This window comes from Pomacea canaliculata, linkage group LG6 (genome assembly GCF_003073045.1).
Source record: "Pomacea canaliculata isolate SZHN2017 linkage group LG6, ASM307304v1, whole genome shotgun sequence".
Lineage (NCBI taxonomy): Eukaryota > Metazoa > Mollusca > Gastropoda > Architaenioglossa > Ampullariidae > Pomacea > Pomacea canaliculata.
The window spans coordinates 2,942,011-2,959,249 of record NC_037595.1 but is presented as its reverse complement, the minus strand read 5'-3'; the positions used below and the strand labels follow the sequence as shown (position 1 = coordinate 2,959,249).

Sequence of the window (17,239 nt, the reverse complement as noted above, 5' to 3'; positions counted from 1 at the left end):
CTATTCTCTTACATCTGCTAAAAACGGAGTTTCTTTTTGTCTTGCTTTGCTATTTTATTTCCTACAGTTATAAAACAAATTCGAACTAGAACGACAAACATGAAACATTACATGCAATATGTATCCAAACAAAAACAATAATGAAAGCGATATATAGCCTCTCAAGCCTTCACGTCCATCACGTCGATTGGCTTTGATGTGTAACAAGTGTCAGGTGCTGGCTGTTTCTCTCCAGTCCGTGACTCCAGAAGATTTCAGTGTGGCTTTAGAAAAACGACTGAAAGATGTGCTCGTCCCCAACTTATCCTTAGCTATCAAGTCGAAACAGAAATAGAAGGAAGCACTGGAAAGAGCCAGAGAGGTTGTCTCCATCCTCTGACCTCATTAACCCCGTGGTTGGCCGCAGCCTCGTTTTCAAACAACACGCCTTGCATTACTGCACTGTAGAGAATTTTCTTTTAATTTAAATATCAAAATAAAGAAAAGATAATTTCTTTCAATTTGTATTCAATTTCTTGTTCCTCGTCAATTACTTGATGGGCAGACGTTATTTAGCGTTAGCGAGAAAGCGGAGGTAAAATAAAAGTTAGAACGGAAACAATCTAGGTTACCTGCCGAGTGTCACCAAGTGGTTATTTGTACGCCAGTCCATGTACAAGGTAAATAAACTTGTTCACATGTGATCACAGTCGGCGATACAGCTTTTGTTATAAATATATTCATTATATTTTAAGAATTGTCGTCTGCTTGTAATTGAGGGAGTTCACTACATAACGGGACCACGAAAACACATCGCATACCAGCTCGAACTTGATTATACAACAACACCTAAGTGCTCGACACGTAAAGCAATATTAAATTACTAAGATGCAGTGGGCGTATAAGTTCAAAGGTTATACTGCACATAGTATGCACACTGGTATAGAAATCGCCATACACAGCGCGAGGTAGTCCCATGGTCCACGGTTTGCAAGTAGAATCATTGCTAACTACACGACCAAATCAAAATTAATTGTTGTTTTCACTTGTGGTAACTCTCTTCTGTGTCCATGCAATCTTTGTCGTATACAAAGTCGAGAAACACCATCTGTAACAACAGATCACAAACAAAATAATTTGAACTTTATCTGCTCTCAAAGAGATGTTTCACTTTTTTCAAGGGGAAATAGACATGACCACCTAACAAGCCAATGACAAGAGAAACCACAGAGAAGTGCCACATAAAAATAATATTTGGGAAACATATTACATGCCATTATAATCCGTTAACATATTACCTCAAATCCATATCTTTATCTTCTGACAGAATGAATTTAGTCTATGCATTTTGACAGCTAATTATTAGAGATAGACAAAATGTCAGCATAGTTCCATTTAAAGTTTCATATTTACACAGGGAGGCAAACAACCTAGAGATTAAATCAGTGGCATTGGAATCAAATAAGTGTGCACATATCCCTGTGATGCAATATACTTTCCTCTGCTGACTAAACTGTGAAATAGGTTCTGTAGAGGGTTGGGGAAAAGAAGCCAGCAAGGGAGAAGAGATGGGACTTTCCTCAACTGTAGGTCACAAGACTATCTTTACCTTTATTTTTGCATATATAAGTTAAGGTATTGAACTACTAATTTAAGTAGCAAACCAGTAAGTTCATAATATTTGTTTGAGCATTCTTGTTTGATTTTCAGAAAACAGTTGTACAATGTACAGTTTCAAGAGTTACAGTGCCTGTATAGTTGCTCTTGGAGCCTTCCTGGTTTCTGTAAGCTTTTATTTAAGGCCATCACCTCTCACAGAAACATTTGATGATGAATATGATTATATTATCGGTAAGCAATTGGTTTGTGAATCTTTCTTTATTTTTGACTTTTTTCCAGTTTGCCTAGGTTTTGCCCTTCAACAGTCACTGTTATGGTTATAGAAAAAGTATAAATGAAAGATTTTGCTTGGAACAACACTAAATGTTTGTTGCTGAAACTGCCTCCAAAATGCAAAAATGAACTTTGTAAGAAGACTGTTTTTTTTCATGGTCTTGATTATTATCTTGAGATTTTGAAGTCTTAAAAGTTTGAAAGGTCCCAAATGCCAGTGCCATTGGAAATTGGAAAGAATCTGCATTTAAATGTAATCATAATAATTAAAGTAAATTTTGATGGTTACTTGAATTAAGCATTTTTTTAAAGCCATGTTTGATTTATTTCCAGTTGGTGGTGGTTCATCTGGCTGTGTGTTGGCCAGTCGCCTCTCTGAAAATAGTAGCAAGCGAGTCCTACTTTTAGAGGCAGGTGGTGATGATAGGGGAGTGGCCATGCTGTCTGTACCCATGGCAGGAATGGAGGCTTTACACACCCAGTATGACTGGAGGTACTGGACTGTGCCTCAGAAACATGCCTTACAAGGTTTCAAGGAGCAGGTATGTAAACATTTAGAATTTGCGGGCACATAAATAGGGGCTTACACATGTATACATATGTACACACATATGCTTACAGTTATGTGCACACGAACACTTGTGCGTATGCCCAACACAAAGAGGTGACATCAAGTTTTATTAATCTACATGATTTAAGATGAGATGTAAACAGGACTATAAAACAAGAGACAAAGATGAAAACAAAGTAAAAAGCACATAGAACTGCTACACAGGATAAATCATCTCATTTACAGAGGATTCACTGGCCACGGGGAAAAGTGCTGGGTGGTACCTCCAACCTGAACGCCATGATCTACATTCGTGGCAGTCGTCATGACTATGACAGTTGGGCCAAGATGGGGGCAGATGGCTGGAGTTACAATGATGTGTTGCCATATTTTATCAAGTCAGAAGACAACATAAATGCAGAATTTGTCAAAACAGGTCTGTACACAATCTAATGCTGCCTTCGGGCATAATATGGTTATGCTTAATCTGATTTTGAAATTTGTTCTTACTCATCAGAAAAATTAGATGTGGTCATTTATTTCAGGATACCATCAGATGGGAGGGGAGTTGAAAGTAGCCCGCACGAAGACTCACAGTCTTCCTAACTTTATCATACGGGCTGGAAAAGAACTTGGTTATGATGTTGTTGATGCTAATGGAGAGAAGATGCTTGGTAAGTAAAGTTTCAGAAAGGTAACCTTTGTGATATAAAATTAATCATGTGAGAAAGGAATACTCAGATTTAAATACCTTTGTATTTTATAGCTGCATCAAAATACCAGCTAAGATTTCATGTTTTCAGCTGTCACTTTTTTTGAGTAGTTATTGCTCTTAAGATTTTGGTACAGGATAAATGGAGTGGGGAGGTGGCCAGGAAGGAAAAGCTGATTGTTGTCCTATTAGCATAATTCAGAATATGTTCTTACCTACAAATGTTTTTCCAGTATGTGATGGTTTGAGGACAAAGTAGAAATCGTACATAGGAATTTTTCTTTAATTACATTATATAAATGGTGATCAAAATCTTAATAAATAGAGTATGTGATTATTTTTGTAATTGCATGCTCACTTCCATATCAGGTTTTGTCGAGCCTCAGTCCACACTTTACAGAGGCACTCGCATGAGCACTTCACGGGCCTTCCTACATCCTCGTATTGGCCAGGAGAACCTTCATGTTGGAGTTAATGCTCTTGTCTCCAAAGTGAGTTGTCCCTAGTTTGGTACAGATGTAATGAATGCTTCTGGTTTGGCACAAGAAATAACTTAGCCAATAGAGCACTTGACTATATTGGGTTTAGTTTAATTTAGTTTACTGTTGTGGTTGACATCTTTTATCAGTGGGCATTGTTTATCAAATTATTAATTTTAGTTGCTCTGTTACATTGGAAAATATCAAAGTCACACGGAACCTGGTCTCTAGCAGAGGTCAGCCAAACTATGATGTAAAATGAATAAATATTTAGTTTCTAATCACATCTAAGTGAATGTTGATAATAAGTAGAAAGATTGACAGGGAGTTGACGGTGTACAACAAATAGATTAGAACCAGTGAACCAGCAGACCTACGAGTGCTATAGGATGAGGCTGAAAGAGCGATACACAGTCTGAAGGGAGGAAAGTGACCTGGCATTGACAATATCCAGATAAAGTGCTCAAAAGGGTGGGAAATAAACAACACAGGTCCTCATTGCTCTGTGTCAAAGAATCAGGGAATGCAAAGAATAGCCCAAAGAATGAACTAGTAATAAAAAAACAAATAGCAAACAGTGTCAGAACTACAAAACCATAAGCCTTATCAGTCACCCAAGCAAAGACGTACTGAAAGAACAGAAGAACAGGCTGGCTTCAGGCAAGGAAGAAGCACTGTTGAGTAGATCTTTAACTGCTGCATCCTGATAGAGAAGCATCTTCAGGATTTGTGGGACCTCTATCATTTTGATAGACTCTAAGCAGGATTTTGACAGAGTCTGGCATGGATGGCTATGGTATGTGATGCAAAAAATTCAACAGTTTTAAATACTTTGGAGCCACCCTTTCCAAAGACATCAGCTCTACAACAGAGGACCACCTCAAATAGTAGCAGTAGCAATGACTATGCTGGACAGGGTCTTGCGCAGTCATACCATCAGGTTTACTTCAAATTATAATCTGTGCAAGTCGTACCAATCCTGCTTTACAAATGTGAAACATGGCTGATGCAGAGAAGAGAATCCAGGCATTCAAGAACAATTGCCTGAGGAGGCTACTTTGATCGCGTACAGAGAACATAAAACCAGTGACTTAGGTGCCACACTCATAGGACACCAGGGACCTTTACAACAGTGAAGCAGCATAAAGTGGTCTGGTTTGTCCATGTGACCCAGCAGGACACCTGGTCGAAGACTCTTCTTCAAGTTACCTTGTAGGGTGATTGATGCCACAGTGGTCAGAGGAAGAACTGGCTTATAAACATGAAGGAGTGGACCGGTTGTTCCGTGCAAGACCTGCTTACTACCCCTCAAAACAGGAAGGGGTGGCAGGCCTTGTCTGCTGCCACATCTATCCATGTACTCCCCATCCAACAACTGGTACAGTCAAATCTCCCTACTATGCCACCTACCGGGACCGAGCAAAAGTGGCATAGTAGCGAGAGTGGCATAGTACCGAGGGTTTGTAAAAACGGCTTTATTTGCTCAAGTTACCCGTCAGTCCAAAGCTCTCAAGAATCGTGGGCTGGCGCTAGCTGTCTCCTCTCATTCTCCCCCTCACCTCTTCATCCTCCACCCCTCCCAACCACATCCAACCACCTGCATCCTGTCACTAGTCGACACCCTCCCTCTCTCCCTCTGTCACGTGACTGTCACCCGGCCAGCGACCACCCCCCATCGCCAGCCTCCACCCTCCCTGTGTGCGTGCTATGTTCCATCCACCTAACTGCGATGTCCCACACTACCATAGAGTATAATAATCGAGCACTGTGCGGAATTTCACAACTTGTGTCTTTTAACAGTCACAAAAAAAGTGGCATAGTAGTGAGAGTCTGGGGTGGCATAGTAAATTTTTTTTTTACATTGAATTTATAGTCGGGACCGAGCAAAAGTGGCATAATACCGAGAGTGGTATAGTAGCGGGGTGGCATAGTAGGGAGATTTGACTGTACCAGTAAAGGGATTGACATGCCGAAACTGATAGCAGCCTTTTCAATTGTTTCAGTTCAACCTCTTCAGAAATCAGCAAAATTTTACTTCAATGAATTTAACATTATATACATAGAAGCTTCGCTTATTGTTGTTATGAAAACACACTGTGAGAGATACAGGATGAAGAATTTTCAATGATTTTTTTTCATTACATTTCTATGGTTTTTATAACACTATTTTCCAACTGTGACTGTCAACATTACACAGGAGATTAAATCAAAAAGCAGAAGCATCGAGTCAATTGTAAGAGCTTATGTTTTATAACTTTCCTTTGAATGGTGGTGTTTTTAATGTTGAATTGTTACTTTTTTTTCCTTCTAGTGCACCTTTATGGGTAAGATTTTTTAGTGTCATAGGGTATATTGCAAAATGTTTTGTGCTATTTATTGCATGCACTACAAATAGAAATTAGTTAAGAAACAGTAATTGATGGATCAAAAAGCACTAAATAATTATGTATAGTGGTTTGTCTACTTTCATCATGTAAGTTTAGTAGATAACCACAGGGGTATGTATCTCTTTGCTTTTCATAGCAGGCAAAATCCTGGCATGACTTCTCCTCCGTTGCCTTCTTCTGCATCTTGAGAGGTACAATCTCCTTGAAAGTCAATGCAGCTTCGGATGTTGGGCACTGCACCATGGTCATGGTCTTTGCTGCCTGCCATCTTCAAAGAATGTGCCAAAAGCAGCACCCTGGTCCCTATATGACTTTTGTTGGCACGACCAAAGCCTTTGATACAGCATGTGGGGATGGCCTCTGGAAGATAATGGAGAAGTTTAGGTGATCAGACAAGTTCACTAGATTCATCCCAACAGTTCTGTGACAGATAATGGTCACAGTCCTTGACAATGGAAAAGAATCCTTCCTTATCACCAATGGAGTCAAGCAGGGTTGCATGCTTGCCCAAACACTACAGGGTTAGATTTAAGGTCAGCATAATCAGGGATCTACTGTTTGCTGATGACTGCAGTCTAAATACCAGTACTGAGGTCAAGATGCAGTCTGAGGTGTATTGCATGTCAGTGTCATGTGACGACTTTGGGCTTGATAATGCACTAGCCTACTCCTGGCAAGCCTTACCACAAACCACACATCGCATTGATGGAATGCAACCTCTTCACTGACCTGGGCAGCACTCTCTCCAGCACAGCAAACATCACTGTGAAGATCATCAAGAGTCGCCTAGGCGAGTGCTATGACAGACTTCACAGAAATGTTGGGAGTGTAGTGCTCTCAACCTTATCACCTAGTTGAAAGTCTACATTGCTCTTCCCCATAGTCTATGCCAGTGAGAGCTGGAGTATCTACACCAGGCATGCCAACCAGTTTCACATGAGCCGCCTTTGCTGTCTGCTGTACATCTGTTGGCAGGATAGCATAAATGACACAGAGGTGTGCCTGCATTCCCAGTCTGTATATGTTGCATCCTCCGAAGGCCAAGACTGCAAGTTAGATGGGCTGAACATGTCATCCGTATGCCTGACAGCCACCTATAAGCAGCTGCTTCATGGAGAGCTGTGCCAGGGAAAGCGCACAGTTGAAGGATGAGCACACAGTTGGAGGGCAAGAAGGTGCTACAAAGACAACCTTGAAGCCACCCTTAAAGACTTAAGCATCAATTCTGCCAACTGGGAGGTCTTTGTCCTCAACCGCCCATCCTGGCGTAGCACCCTAACCCAGCTGAGGTTAGACACATGGCAGCAGAACAGATGCACTATTGCTTGTCTTTGTACACTGTCATCACTTGAGAAAGTTCATGAATTTTTTAAGCTTGAAAATTTTCTATTTGCCTACTTTTCTTTGTTTATTCAAGATTATTATAGAAGAAGGCCGAGCAGTAGGAGTAGAATTTGTTCACAATGGAACGACATACAGAAGAAGAGCAAAGGAAGAGATCATTTTGGCAGCTGGAGCAATAGGGTCACCACAGATCCTTATGCTCTCGGGCATTGGACCCAAGAAGCATCTAGAAAATTTGGGAGTAAGTATTCTTTTTCCAGTTTTTTTTGGGGGGGGTGGGGGGGGGGTGTCACTTTAGAATAAATCTGAAAGTTCTAGTCACAAATGCATTCAAACATGCACATCTGCAAATAAAAATGTTACTACCACTAAAAATACCAAATGTTGCAATGGAAAGTTTCCTTTTGAAGCAAAGCAGACAGTGTGTAAAAATAAAAATTAGAATACATAATAGCATATGGAGCAGACAGGATCAGAGTTTGTGCCTGAGGAGCACCAATCGATGTTTCTGACCTGTTTACTATTTGCAGCATGCATCACACAATTTAAATTCAGGGTGTTGGTAGTCAGGGATGCAAAAGAACCATTATAAGATTTTTCTTTGCAAGTGATGCACAGAATTATCTCCCAGATGGCAGCATTCAAACAAGACTTGTGGAACCATAGCTATGAACTAAGGAGTAGGTCTGTTTCCTGCAGGAAATGGAAATTCAAGGGCAAGCATGTAATATTTGGAGCTATAGCGCCTTGACAGCTGTTTGTAACTACAACCCCCACCCAGCTTACTCTTGCTTCATGACTAATAATAATAAAGTAATTTAAGTAGAGCAGTATCCCGGCCAACCTCACTGTGTTGAACAGTATCCACAAAGCAGTCACAGGGATGCAGAATAAAGAGCAGTGTGTAAAAAAGATGCATGCTGGTGTTAAAATGCGATTACTGCAGGTTTTATGGTAGAAGCACACTGCTGAAAATCTTCAAAAAACAAAACAAACAAGGGTTAGTGACAGCAGGGGAAAGAGACGACCAGAACATATTTAAGAGCAATAAGGTGATTATTGCCTGAGTTTATTCACTGCAACCCAGTTAAGGTTGCTGCCAAAACGAGTGAAGTATGCCTGGGTGGAAATCCTGGAAATAGATCCGAACAATCTACACTATTTAGTAGTGAACAATAAATACAATCCAACTGCAGAAGAGAAGCAAAATGCAGCCGAGAAATACAAACACAAAGATCCAATGGAAATAAGACCACAACAGAAACAAAAACAAAGAAATGATCCCCTCACTGTGTTAGGTTAAGGGACATGATTCTTCCACCAAGGGAGAAGGACCATAGCTCCCCCTCAACCAAACCTCAAAAAGGGGTGTGGGGTGAGGTGAGTAGTATACATGTCAAATATGTGTAGGTATGCATACCTCTGAATGTTCACTACAATGTCAAGGCTATGGTACCCTTTACCTTTTATGCAAACTGGCTCATGTACTTGTTAATGGATTAAAAAAATATTTAAAAGAAGAATAGTTTTTTTTGAGCTATCACGCAAGAGTGGGCCACTTAAGTAGTGCATTAGTCGTTGTTTATGCTGTTAATAAGTAGAGATTTGTAAAAACTAATTTTCCTTTTGAGTTAACTTGGTATTTTCATTGTTGACAGATTCCAGTAATAGCAGACTTACCTGTTGGACAGAACCTTCAGGACCACCCAAGAATTGACATTGCCATAAGCATTAACACTTCCATCACACTGACACTTGATAAGCTGCAAAGCATGTGGGAAGCAGTCAAATACTTCTCTGTAGGAAAAGGTACATTTGCACTGAGAATTCTTTCATTGTCATGATTGCTCGGTCAGTTTCATCTGGCTGAGCATGTTCAATAGTGTGATTACATATTTGTTTTTATATTTTGCTCAGATTTTTGATCAGGGTTAGATTCTGCACTAGATGAGATTAATTCTAACCTCCCAAAAGAAGTTTTACCTTTGGTGTTAAAATTTTACTATTATTTTTAACAAAATGATCATTGACACAATGTGAAAGGAGATTACAGATTATGTCTGCACATCTCAAAACATTCCTGCATAAAGATGTTGCACAGTATGGACATAAAGTGTTAAGTACATTCAACCTTCCTAAAAATCAGGATTATTTTGTCTTTTATGAAGGTGTGTTATCTTCTACATATGGCATTGAAACCATTGCCTTCTTAAGCACCAAGCCAGATTTGCAAAAGCTGGGGTGGCCTAATCTAGAGGTACACTTTTGTGACATTTTACCTGGCAAAGAACATATGGTAAACAGCGGATATAGTGAAAAGGTCAGTTTTACATCCAGCCACTCATGTACATGCACTATTTACTACTATTTGTATATGTGTGCGTGTGTGCATGCAGGTGCAGGCATGTGTACATGTGTAATGAGTGTATTTATGCATATGTAGGAGAAGATGTGGATACCATAGAGTGTTGTTGAGATGGTTAAATCTCTGAGCTTATTTTGCTTTGATAGGGTGTATTTCATGTCACTGTAATGTTTTTAAGCCAATTTTATTGCTTGCTTATTACCTTGAATTCTGCAATGTGTTGGTATCAGTCGTTTGGAAGGTTTGGTTGTTTGGCAAAGTGTAGACTATGAAATTTTTATATATCTCTGGTTCAGTTAATTAGGAATCCGTTAGCATAACTATGGGTACTTCCATGATACAGTGAAAATACATTTCAACAGAAAAAATAAACCTGAATACCATGGTAAATATTTCGCTTCATCTTCCAGAAGGAGCAAAGGGTGATAGGACAATCTGTATATGAATATAAATTCTTTTCAGAAATGCTGTGACATAGCCATGAGCATTGTGAGCAGGTAGCTATTATCTGTTAAGACAGTTTTGGACAAAATAACCAGTTGTCCTGCATTTAATCTCAGTGATTAAACTTTGTCAGTTGAGCAGGATCTCTAATATTTTAGAATTGGCTTACTAGACCTGGGCTGTTTACTGCGTTATTCTGACTGCTTTTATCTTGAAAAGTCATGTGACAATTATAATTGCTAACCTGTGTGATAACATCCCTCATAGTGAGACTCCAGACTATTATTTGTTGTTTTCCACTCTATCCTTTACAATACAATTCAACTTTATTCATCCCAACTTCTTTCCAGTCTCTAGAAGAGATTTCGTCAAGAGATGGGAAAGATGGGTTCCTGTGTATGCCGACATTGCTTCAGCCTGCAAGCAGAGGTTCAATCACCTTGCGTAGCAAGAATCCTGAAGATCATCCACTGATAGATCCAAATTATCTTGAGAAATCTGAAGATGTTGAAGTACTTTTAGAGGGTAAGTAAAAGTTTGTTTAAGTTTGTTCTTGCTCTCTCTCTGACACACACACACAGTTTTCTTATAAAAGTGATTGTTTTTTTTCTTTTCTCTGCTGTGCATAGTTGTCATGTCAGCATCTGGTACTGTTACTGACTCTTTTTCTTTAAATTGTGTTGCATAGATAGAAAAACATCTAATGTGCTTTTTAGCTTGTAAAAAAATTTTAAAGACTGGGAGAAAGCACCTGACAATGATTTGAAGTTGAATTTGAAAAAAATAGGAAAAAAAGATCTGCTTCTATTTGCAGGAGTAAAATTTTGTAAAAAGGTGCTCCAGATGCCATCTATGCAGTCCTTAGGGCCAGAACTTGTAGACAAGCCTGTGGAAGCATGTCTGAAGCAAGAATTTGACTCTGATGATTACTGGCGCTGTGTGATCCGACACTTGTTAAATACTTGCTACCACCCAGCTGGCACCTGCAAAATGGGAAGTGCCAATGATGACACAGCTGTTGTTGATTCTCAGCTCAAGTAAGAAATGTTTTGGCAAGGGGACATACCAATTAGAGAGGAGACTTGTGTGTGTTTTCTTTGTTTTTTTGTGAAAAGCTTAACTTCCATTCCATTAACTTCCAGAAAGAATGACTTGACTAGGGGAGGGAAGTGAGGATGCTTGTCAGGCTGGATGGAAACAATTAGCAAAAGCCCATCCACTAGGATAGTCAGTACCATGTGTGCTCTTTGCCTCCATTTTTAAGGTCAAACCATTCTTTCCCTTAGTTCTCACTTAGAAGTTCAGCCTTTACAGAAAGGGCATTAAAGGAAAGGGGTCTTTGTGATTTAAGGAATTGAAGTTGCAACTTTTTACTAAACTGGTTGGTTTTAGTTGTTTGGGGGAATTTGATGAGGAAAGAGTTTGTTTTTATTGTCCATTTTACTCTTTACATCATGTGTTGTCTAAAACCATTTTTTTCTGAGCAAAATTGTGAAAAGTTTAAGCAAAAAGTAGCAGGAAATATATCATCTTCTTTCTCTCACTATTATTTTTATTTTTTTTTGGTTCTCTGATCATCTAATTCATGACATTAATATGAGGAACATCTCATTTTAAATGTATTTTATTCTGTTTCAGAGTGAGGGGCATCATGGGACTCAGAGTGGCTGATGCATCTATCATGCCTACAATTGTCTCAGGAAACACAAATGCACCAACTATCATGATAGCAGAAAAGGCAGCTGACTTGATTAAGGGTAGAAATTTTGTCCAACCTAGAGAGAGCACTACGAGTTGATTAAGTTAAGAAGACATTGCGCTAAGAGATGCCCTTTTTAACACTTAAAATTTGTAAAGAAAATGTTATTTCTAAATTGGTAATTCCATTCTTTTTATACGCTCTCAAATATACAAATTGACACCTGTATCAAATGAAATCACCGAGTTCATTTCTTCATGAGGTGACATGAAGAATTATTATTTGTGGTGATAGTGGTGGTATAATTGTCAAGGGAATGTGCTGCCAGGTTTGCTGTTGGGCTAGGCATTCTTATTTGAATGAAAACGAGAAATATAAAATTAATTTAAAATTAATATAAAATTATTATTTATAAAATTATCAAATATCCTTTAATGACCCTTACGTGAATTTCACTTCTTTCCCCAAGAGCACTCTTGTACATTGAATACCAGGAATTCAAGGTCCTCATCACATTCTTCCCTCCTCCATAATTATAAAATTGTTATTCTTATGTGATTGGTTATCCCCTGCTTTCATGTGATTTGTGTTTAGTAACGTCATTGCAACTGTATGTTTCTTGTAGATCTGTACTGATAATGTCATAGAGATAGATTAGTTGTTTGTCACCATTCTTCATCTGCTACACTTCCTAACAGATGTTTTACATTGATGCAAAATGTGATCTCAATTTTCTTTATATTATGTCTATCAATTATTATTAGGTAATATAAAATGAATCCTTAAGGTAATTTTATAGAAGATATTGCAAGAAATAATCACCTTATAATTTATGAATATTGATTGCATGCTTATGGGTGTATAGCAGTATGTCATAAAAAGTATGGTCTCTTGATGGTGGTATCAGTCTTCACTAAATACTGGTGCTTTGCATTTGTAAAGTTTTGCATCATTTTCCAAAATAATGGATGCAGTGTACATGCAATGCAATGATTTTCTTTTTCTCAGACTTCTATTTATGAAATTTTACTTTTGAAGTTTTAATATACTCTTACAGAGTGACATATTTTGCAATTTAGTAAATTAAAGCAATTTAAATGCCTTCAAAGGCTCCTCTCTTATATCTTATTTTATCATATGTAGGTTGCTTGTGGGAAACTTATTTCATCTAGCAGATTGCCCTAGTTCATTATTGACAAGGACTTTTTTTCAAAACTGATAGAGTAACGGATTTCTAATTTTTTTTAATAGCCACATAATTTGTTAAAGCGTAAGAAGCAACCTTAATCTTGAGCTGCAAACATATATTGAAGTACCACTGCTTATTTCACTAGAACAATGAAAAAATATCCCACTTTCTCCATGATTGAAAAATCAGATGTATTTGTGACCTTAATTATGTTAAGTATTTAAAAAGTTTGTTCAGTGTATGACAGGTCAAAAGACATTCCTGTGTTTTATCTATGCAGTTTATGTACCTCTTAAAAAGAAAATCAAAATGTGTTATTTTTGTAACTGTGCAGTTGTGATTGTTTTTCTGTTACCATTTTATTATGTTCAGCTAAGGCTGCTTCATTGGATTGATTTTAACTGTTAACTTAATTGAAGGTAGAAGCTTGAATTTATGTCAGTGTCTAAAATTGCTGTTAGAATATAAATTAACAGTAAAAATACAAAATAAATATGAATTAGTCTACCTGAATGCAGCATGAATATTCACTAATTTGTAATTATATTTGAAAAGAGGTCTCTGAAGTGACTTTTCCAGTTATTCAGACATGGCTTGACAATACCTGGGATGTCCACATCCACGTTTTGTAGGAAATAGACTACAATAATGGATAAAACACAAATATAAATGACTGTTGTCAGTGATCAAGAAAACAAACATTTGTTATGTTGTGCAAAGTGTAATTCGGAATGTTACACTGAGCATGAGGTCTTAACTGGTGTGTCGTCTTGAACATGAAGAGGTTGTGCACAAACTGCACGCGAACAATTTATCCTGCCTGTGGTCAAAGGGAAATAAATCTTGTTAGTAAAATAGTTTTACTACCAGCATTTACAAGTTGCCTCCCTGTACAAAAGTTATTTTTCTTTAAATTATTTGTCATTCATTTGGGTAAGAACATGTTCAGGTCAGTCATGATGAACTGTCTTGATTGAGCTAAGATGTAAGACTTTTTAGACTTCTTTTTTTAAAATTTTCTTTTTATTGCAGCTAATATTTAACCAATTATTTGTTTATATTTATCTTGGATTTGTGTCATTACTATAAATACTACGGTCACTATAATCTGAAAACAGTGGGACTTGAAATTTTATTTTAGAAATTTTTATTAGTTTAAAAAATAAATTCAGTACATTATTGTACATTTCAGTAGGCGATTTACTTTACGATTTATTTTCTTTTACTTTACGATTTATTTGTTGTAGTCATGGATTTTTAAAATACGTTATGCCAAAATATGTATGTTTAGAAAGGACACTTAGGTCACTAGAATTACAATTTCAGTGTTTGTGAAACACTCTTTATTGATCCTAGTTATGTTTTGAAATATCATAAATAAATGTTTAAGCATGGCATTTTAGTTTTCAATGAAATACCAGTATTATCTTTGTAAAAACTCTTTGATTCAGTCAGATTGCACTAAGGACAATCGTGATTATATTTTAAAGCTATAGTTTGGTTGCTATTATTATTTATTTACGTTTTGTTTGTAGAAGTGTACAGATAGGTACACTTTGTTTGATGTACTCACTTTCACATTTCTTTTAACTTAGCTGGTTATACTTAAAAGGCAAGAATGATATAAAACCTCTGGCTGATTGTTTCAGCATTGGTTTTCTTCTAAAAGACTTAGTGCGGTAAATGTTTCATCCCAACACATTCGCGTATGTTAGCAAAGAGTCTACAATAAGTTAGAAGGCACATATGTTCATGCCTTACATTTAAGATCACATTGTCATCTGTCTTTATTATACATTTTCAGGAAAACTTTACTGCTGGCATTGTCTCATACATTATTACCATATTGAAGAGTGTGATTGTGACACAGGACCTCTGCGGCATGTGATTGTTATTGTTATCACAGGGCTGACAATGCCTTGGGCTTGGCTGCCTGCTGTGCTATGCATTACCATGATGTAAAATGACAACCCCTATTGTGAACAGCTCATTTATTTCGTAAGAGGCATCTTAAGATGAAATATTGTGAAGTGTCATGACTAATCAGCTAGTATATTTTGATAACAGTTTGAACTTTACACAATTGCTCAGACGTAATGAAAACCAGGATTTACTTGCTCTAGGTATGTTTCACACTTGCTCATCTGTAATGTTTCTTTAATGAATGGATATGTATCTGTGTAATAGAGAGAGATGCACGCAGAACTGAATTAACAGATGAAATGGAATGTATGAAACAGGAAGGTTGAGTTGAATGGTAAAGTGCTTCCACCTCCCTGCAGGTGAGGAGTTTGGATGGAGGGTCCATGTTGACACGTAGCCTGATCTACCTGTACTTGCAGTACTGACGGTAGTAATTTCTATGGTGCCTCATAGTCTGGTGCTAAGTGTTCACTAGAATTTGCATCAACTCCCTTTTCTTAATTTAAAGATTTATTTCTAAACCTTTTGTATTCATAAATTCACTATTTATTCTTTTTAGACTTTATATGTAGTTTTTATTTAGTTTTGATTGGCTTTTTCTCTCACAATTTTTATTACCTGATATATATATATATCCTATGCATTTCTTTCTCTTTTTTTAAACAGCTAATTTCATTTGTATCTTCTTCATTATTTGTTTGTAAACTAAGCTCTTGGCATAACTATCCAACAACACCTGTCTGTGTATATATCCTACCCTTTCTTTATTCTTCTCTCTTTGCCTTGGGCTGGGGTAAACAGCTATTAAAGTTGTGCCAATACTGTTTGAAAACAGCACAGATAAAATGAATTTAAAAATATTTTAACAGAATTCAATATTCGTATGATGTAAGAAATCTGATTAGCAGAACATTTGCCGAAGGTAGTTAACTGTGTTTTATTGGCACCTTTACCATGAGAAGATTTCTCTAACACTTCTATTTTTTTAAAAATAGAAAATCTTTACAAGGTTATTTTCTGGAAATATTGCCAATATCCAACCCCAATGATTTGAAAATTTTTGTGTGAGCAGAGATGCATACAAGATGCATAGTATTAGAGCCACTATGCCACCACCCACAGTACGAATATAGTTTTGATTGAAACAAACCTTTTTGTCCTCAAATCTATTTGCTATTCTTGTCTGTGATTTGCCATGATGGCTGTTGACTGGCCATCATCAGCATGAAATGGTGCATTATGGCGTGACCTTTGTGGCTGGAGCTGGATAATGCCACGCATTATGAATGATTGAAGAAGACTGCCCTTCTCTGGCTGTTGTGGCTGTTTGTTACATAGAACCTTCCATTTAGTAACTCATACACCTCCTATGCAGATGTGTACATTAAGAGCATTTTGAGTCTGAATGATGAAAAGTGAAAAGGGTCTTATAGAGTCTGGCAGTACTCTACAAACACTGACAAGCATTTTGGTTCTCCCTCCATGGGTGCCTCCCCTCCTGTGATGTCTTTCCTACAAATAACTGTGGGGAGTTAGAAACTGCTTTTCTCATGTGATCTGAGTGTGTGGTAAAACCAACCAGAAGTTGTGTATGAGCATGTCTTTAAAGGTCCATTTGCAAGATGACATTAAATATGCCTTTAAGGAATGTAAATTTGTTCCTTATAAGTCAGGCAGCTGTTTCATTACCAATAAAGATTGTGCACGAAATTTAAGCTTTGATTTGACATGATATGCTGATGGGGTTTTAATATTGATGGGTTTTATTTGAGACTTTGATGCAGCAGTGGCTGATTGAAGGCAAGTGGATGCAGTTAATGATGGTATGAACCATCATTCTGAACCTTGATCAGGTGACTCTAGTCTGTTCCAGTGATGGCTGTGTTGATGAAAGGTACGAGAGCCTTTAAAGATCTTTTATTTATTTTATTTTTTTTATGCCATTTCTTTCCATCACATAGATTAACAATGTGGATGGTCAGTTGCAACAGTGTAAAACATATTTTTTTTTTTTGGTATCCATGTTTAGCTGTGTTTATTTTATGTAGCATGTTAATGTTACAGTATACACATTTTGTTATTTCTATTGGATAGAATTGGTTTTGTTTTTGGCGATTTATAACGAGGTGGTAACAAAAGCTGAGTTGCAGCGATCTAGCTAGGTTTTGTCCACTGGCACCGTGCCCAGAAGGAAATTAACGGCTCCATAGAATGATCTCAACCATCTTACAAATCAGCCAGATTTTGTAACGTGTATAGATGGTCCACAGTTTGT

The 17,239-nt window shown here is 37.4% G+C and overlaps 1 protein-coding gene across 1 annotated transcript; it reads left to right on the top strand.

The window, feature by feature from the left end:
* Positions 1-35: 35 nt before the first annotated feature.
* LOC112565750 (glucose dehydrogenase [FAD, quinone]-like) lies at positions 36-16,674 on the top strand. Its single transcript, XM_025241474.1, has 12 exons — positions 36-659; positions 1,690-1,830; positions 2,206-2,414; positions 2,669-2,858; positions 2,968-3,096; positions 3,504-3,625; positions 7,418-7,585; positions 9,003-9,153; positions 9,513-9,664; positions 10,504-10,678; positions 10,968-11,190; positions 11,792-16,674. Exons 2-12 carry the CDS (start codon positions 1,704-1,706, stop codon positions 11,949-11,951), a joined length of 1,806 nt encoding a protein of 601 aa, XP_025097259.1. The 5' UTR covers positions 36-659; positions 1,690-1,703; the 3' UTR covers positions 11,952-16,674.
* The last annotated feature ends 565 nt before the right edge of the window (positions 16,675-17,239 follow it).

Bases quoted from the DNA above. Each gene is read 5' to 3' on its own strand.
- LOC112565750 (XM_025241474.1), top strand. From the start codon at position 1,704: ATGTACAGTTTCAAGAGTTACAGTGCCTGTATAGTTGCTCTTGGAGCC. The intron at 1,831-2,205 runs GTAAGCAATTGG...ATTTATTTCCAG, and splicing joins TGAATATGATTATATTATCG to TTGGTGGTGGTTCATCTGGC. The intron at 2,859-2,967 runs GTCTGTACACAA...CATTTATTTCAG, and splicing joins TGCAGAATTTGTCAAAACAG to GATACCATCAGATGGGAGGG.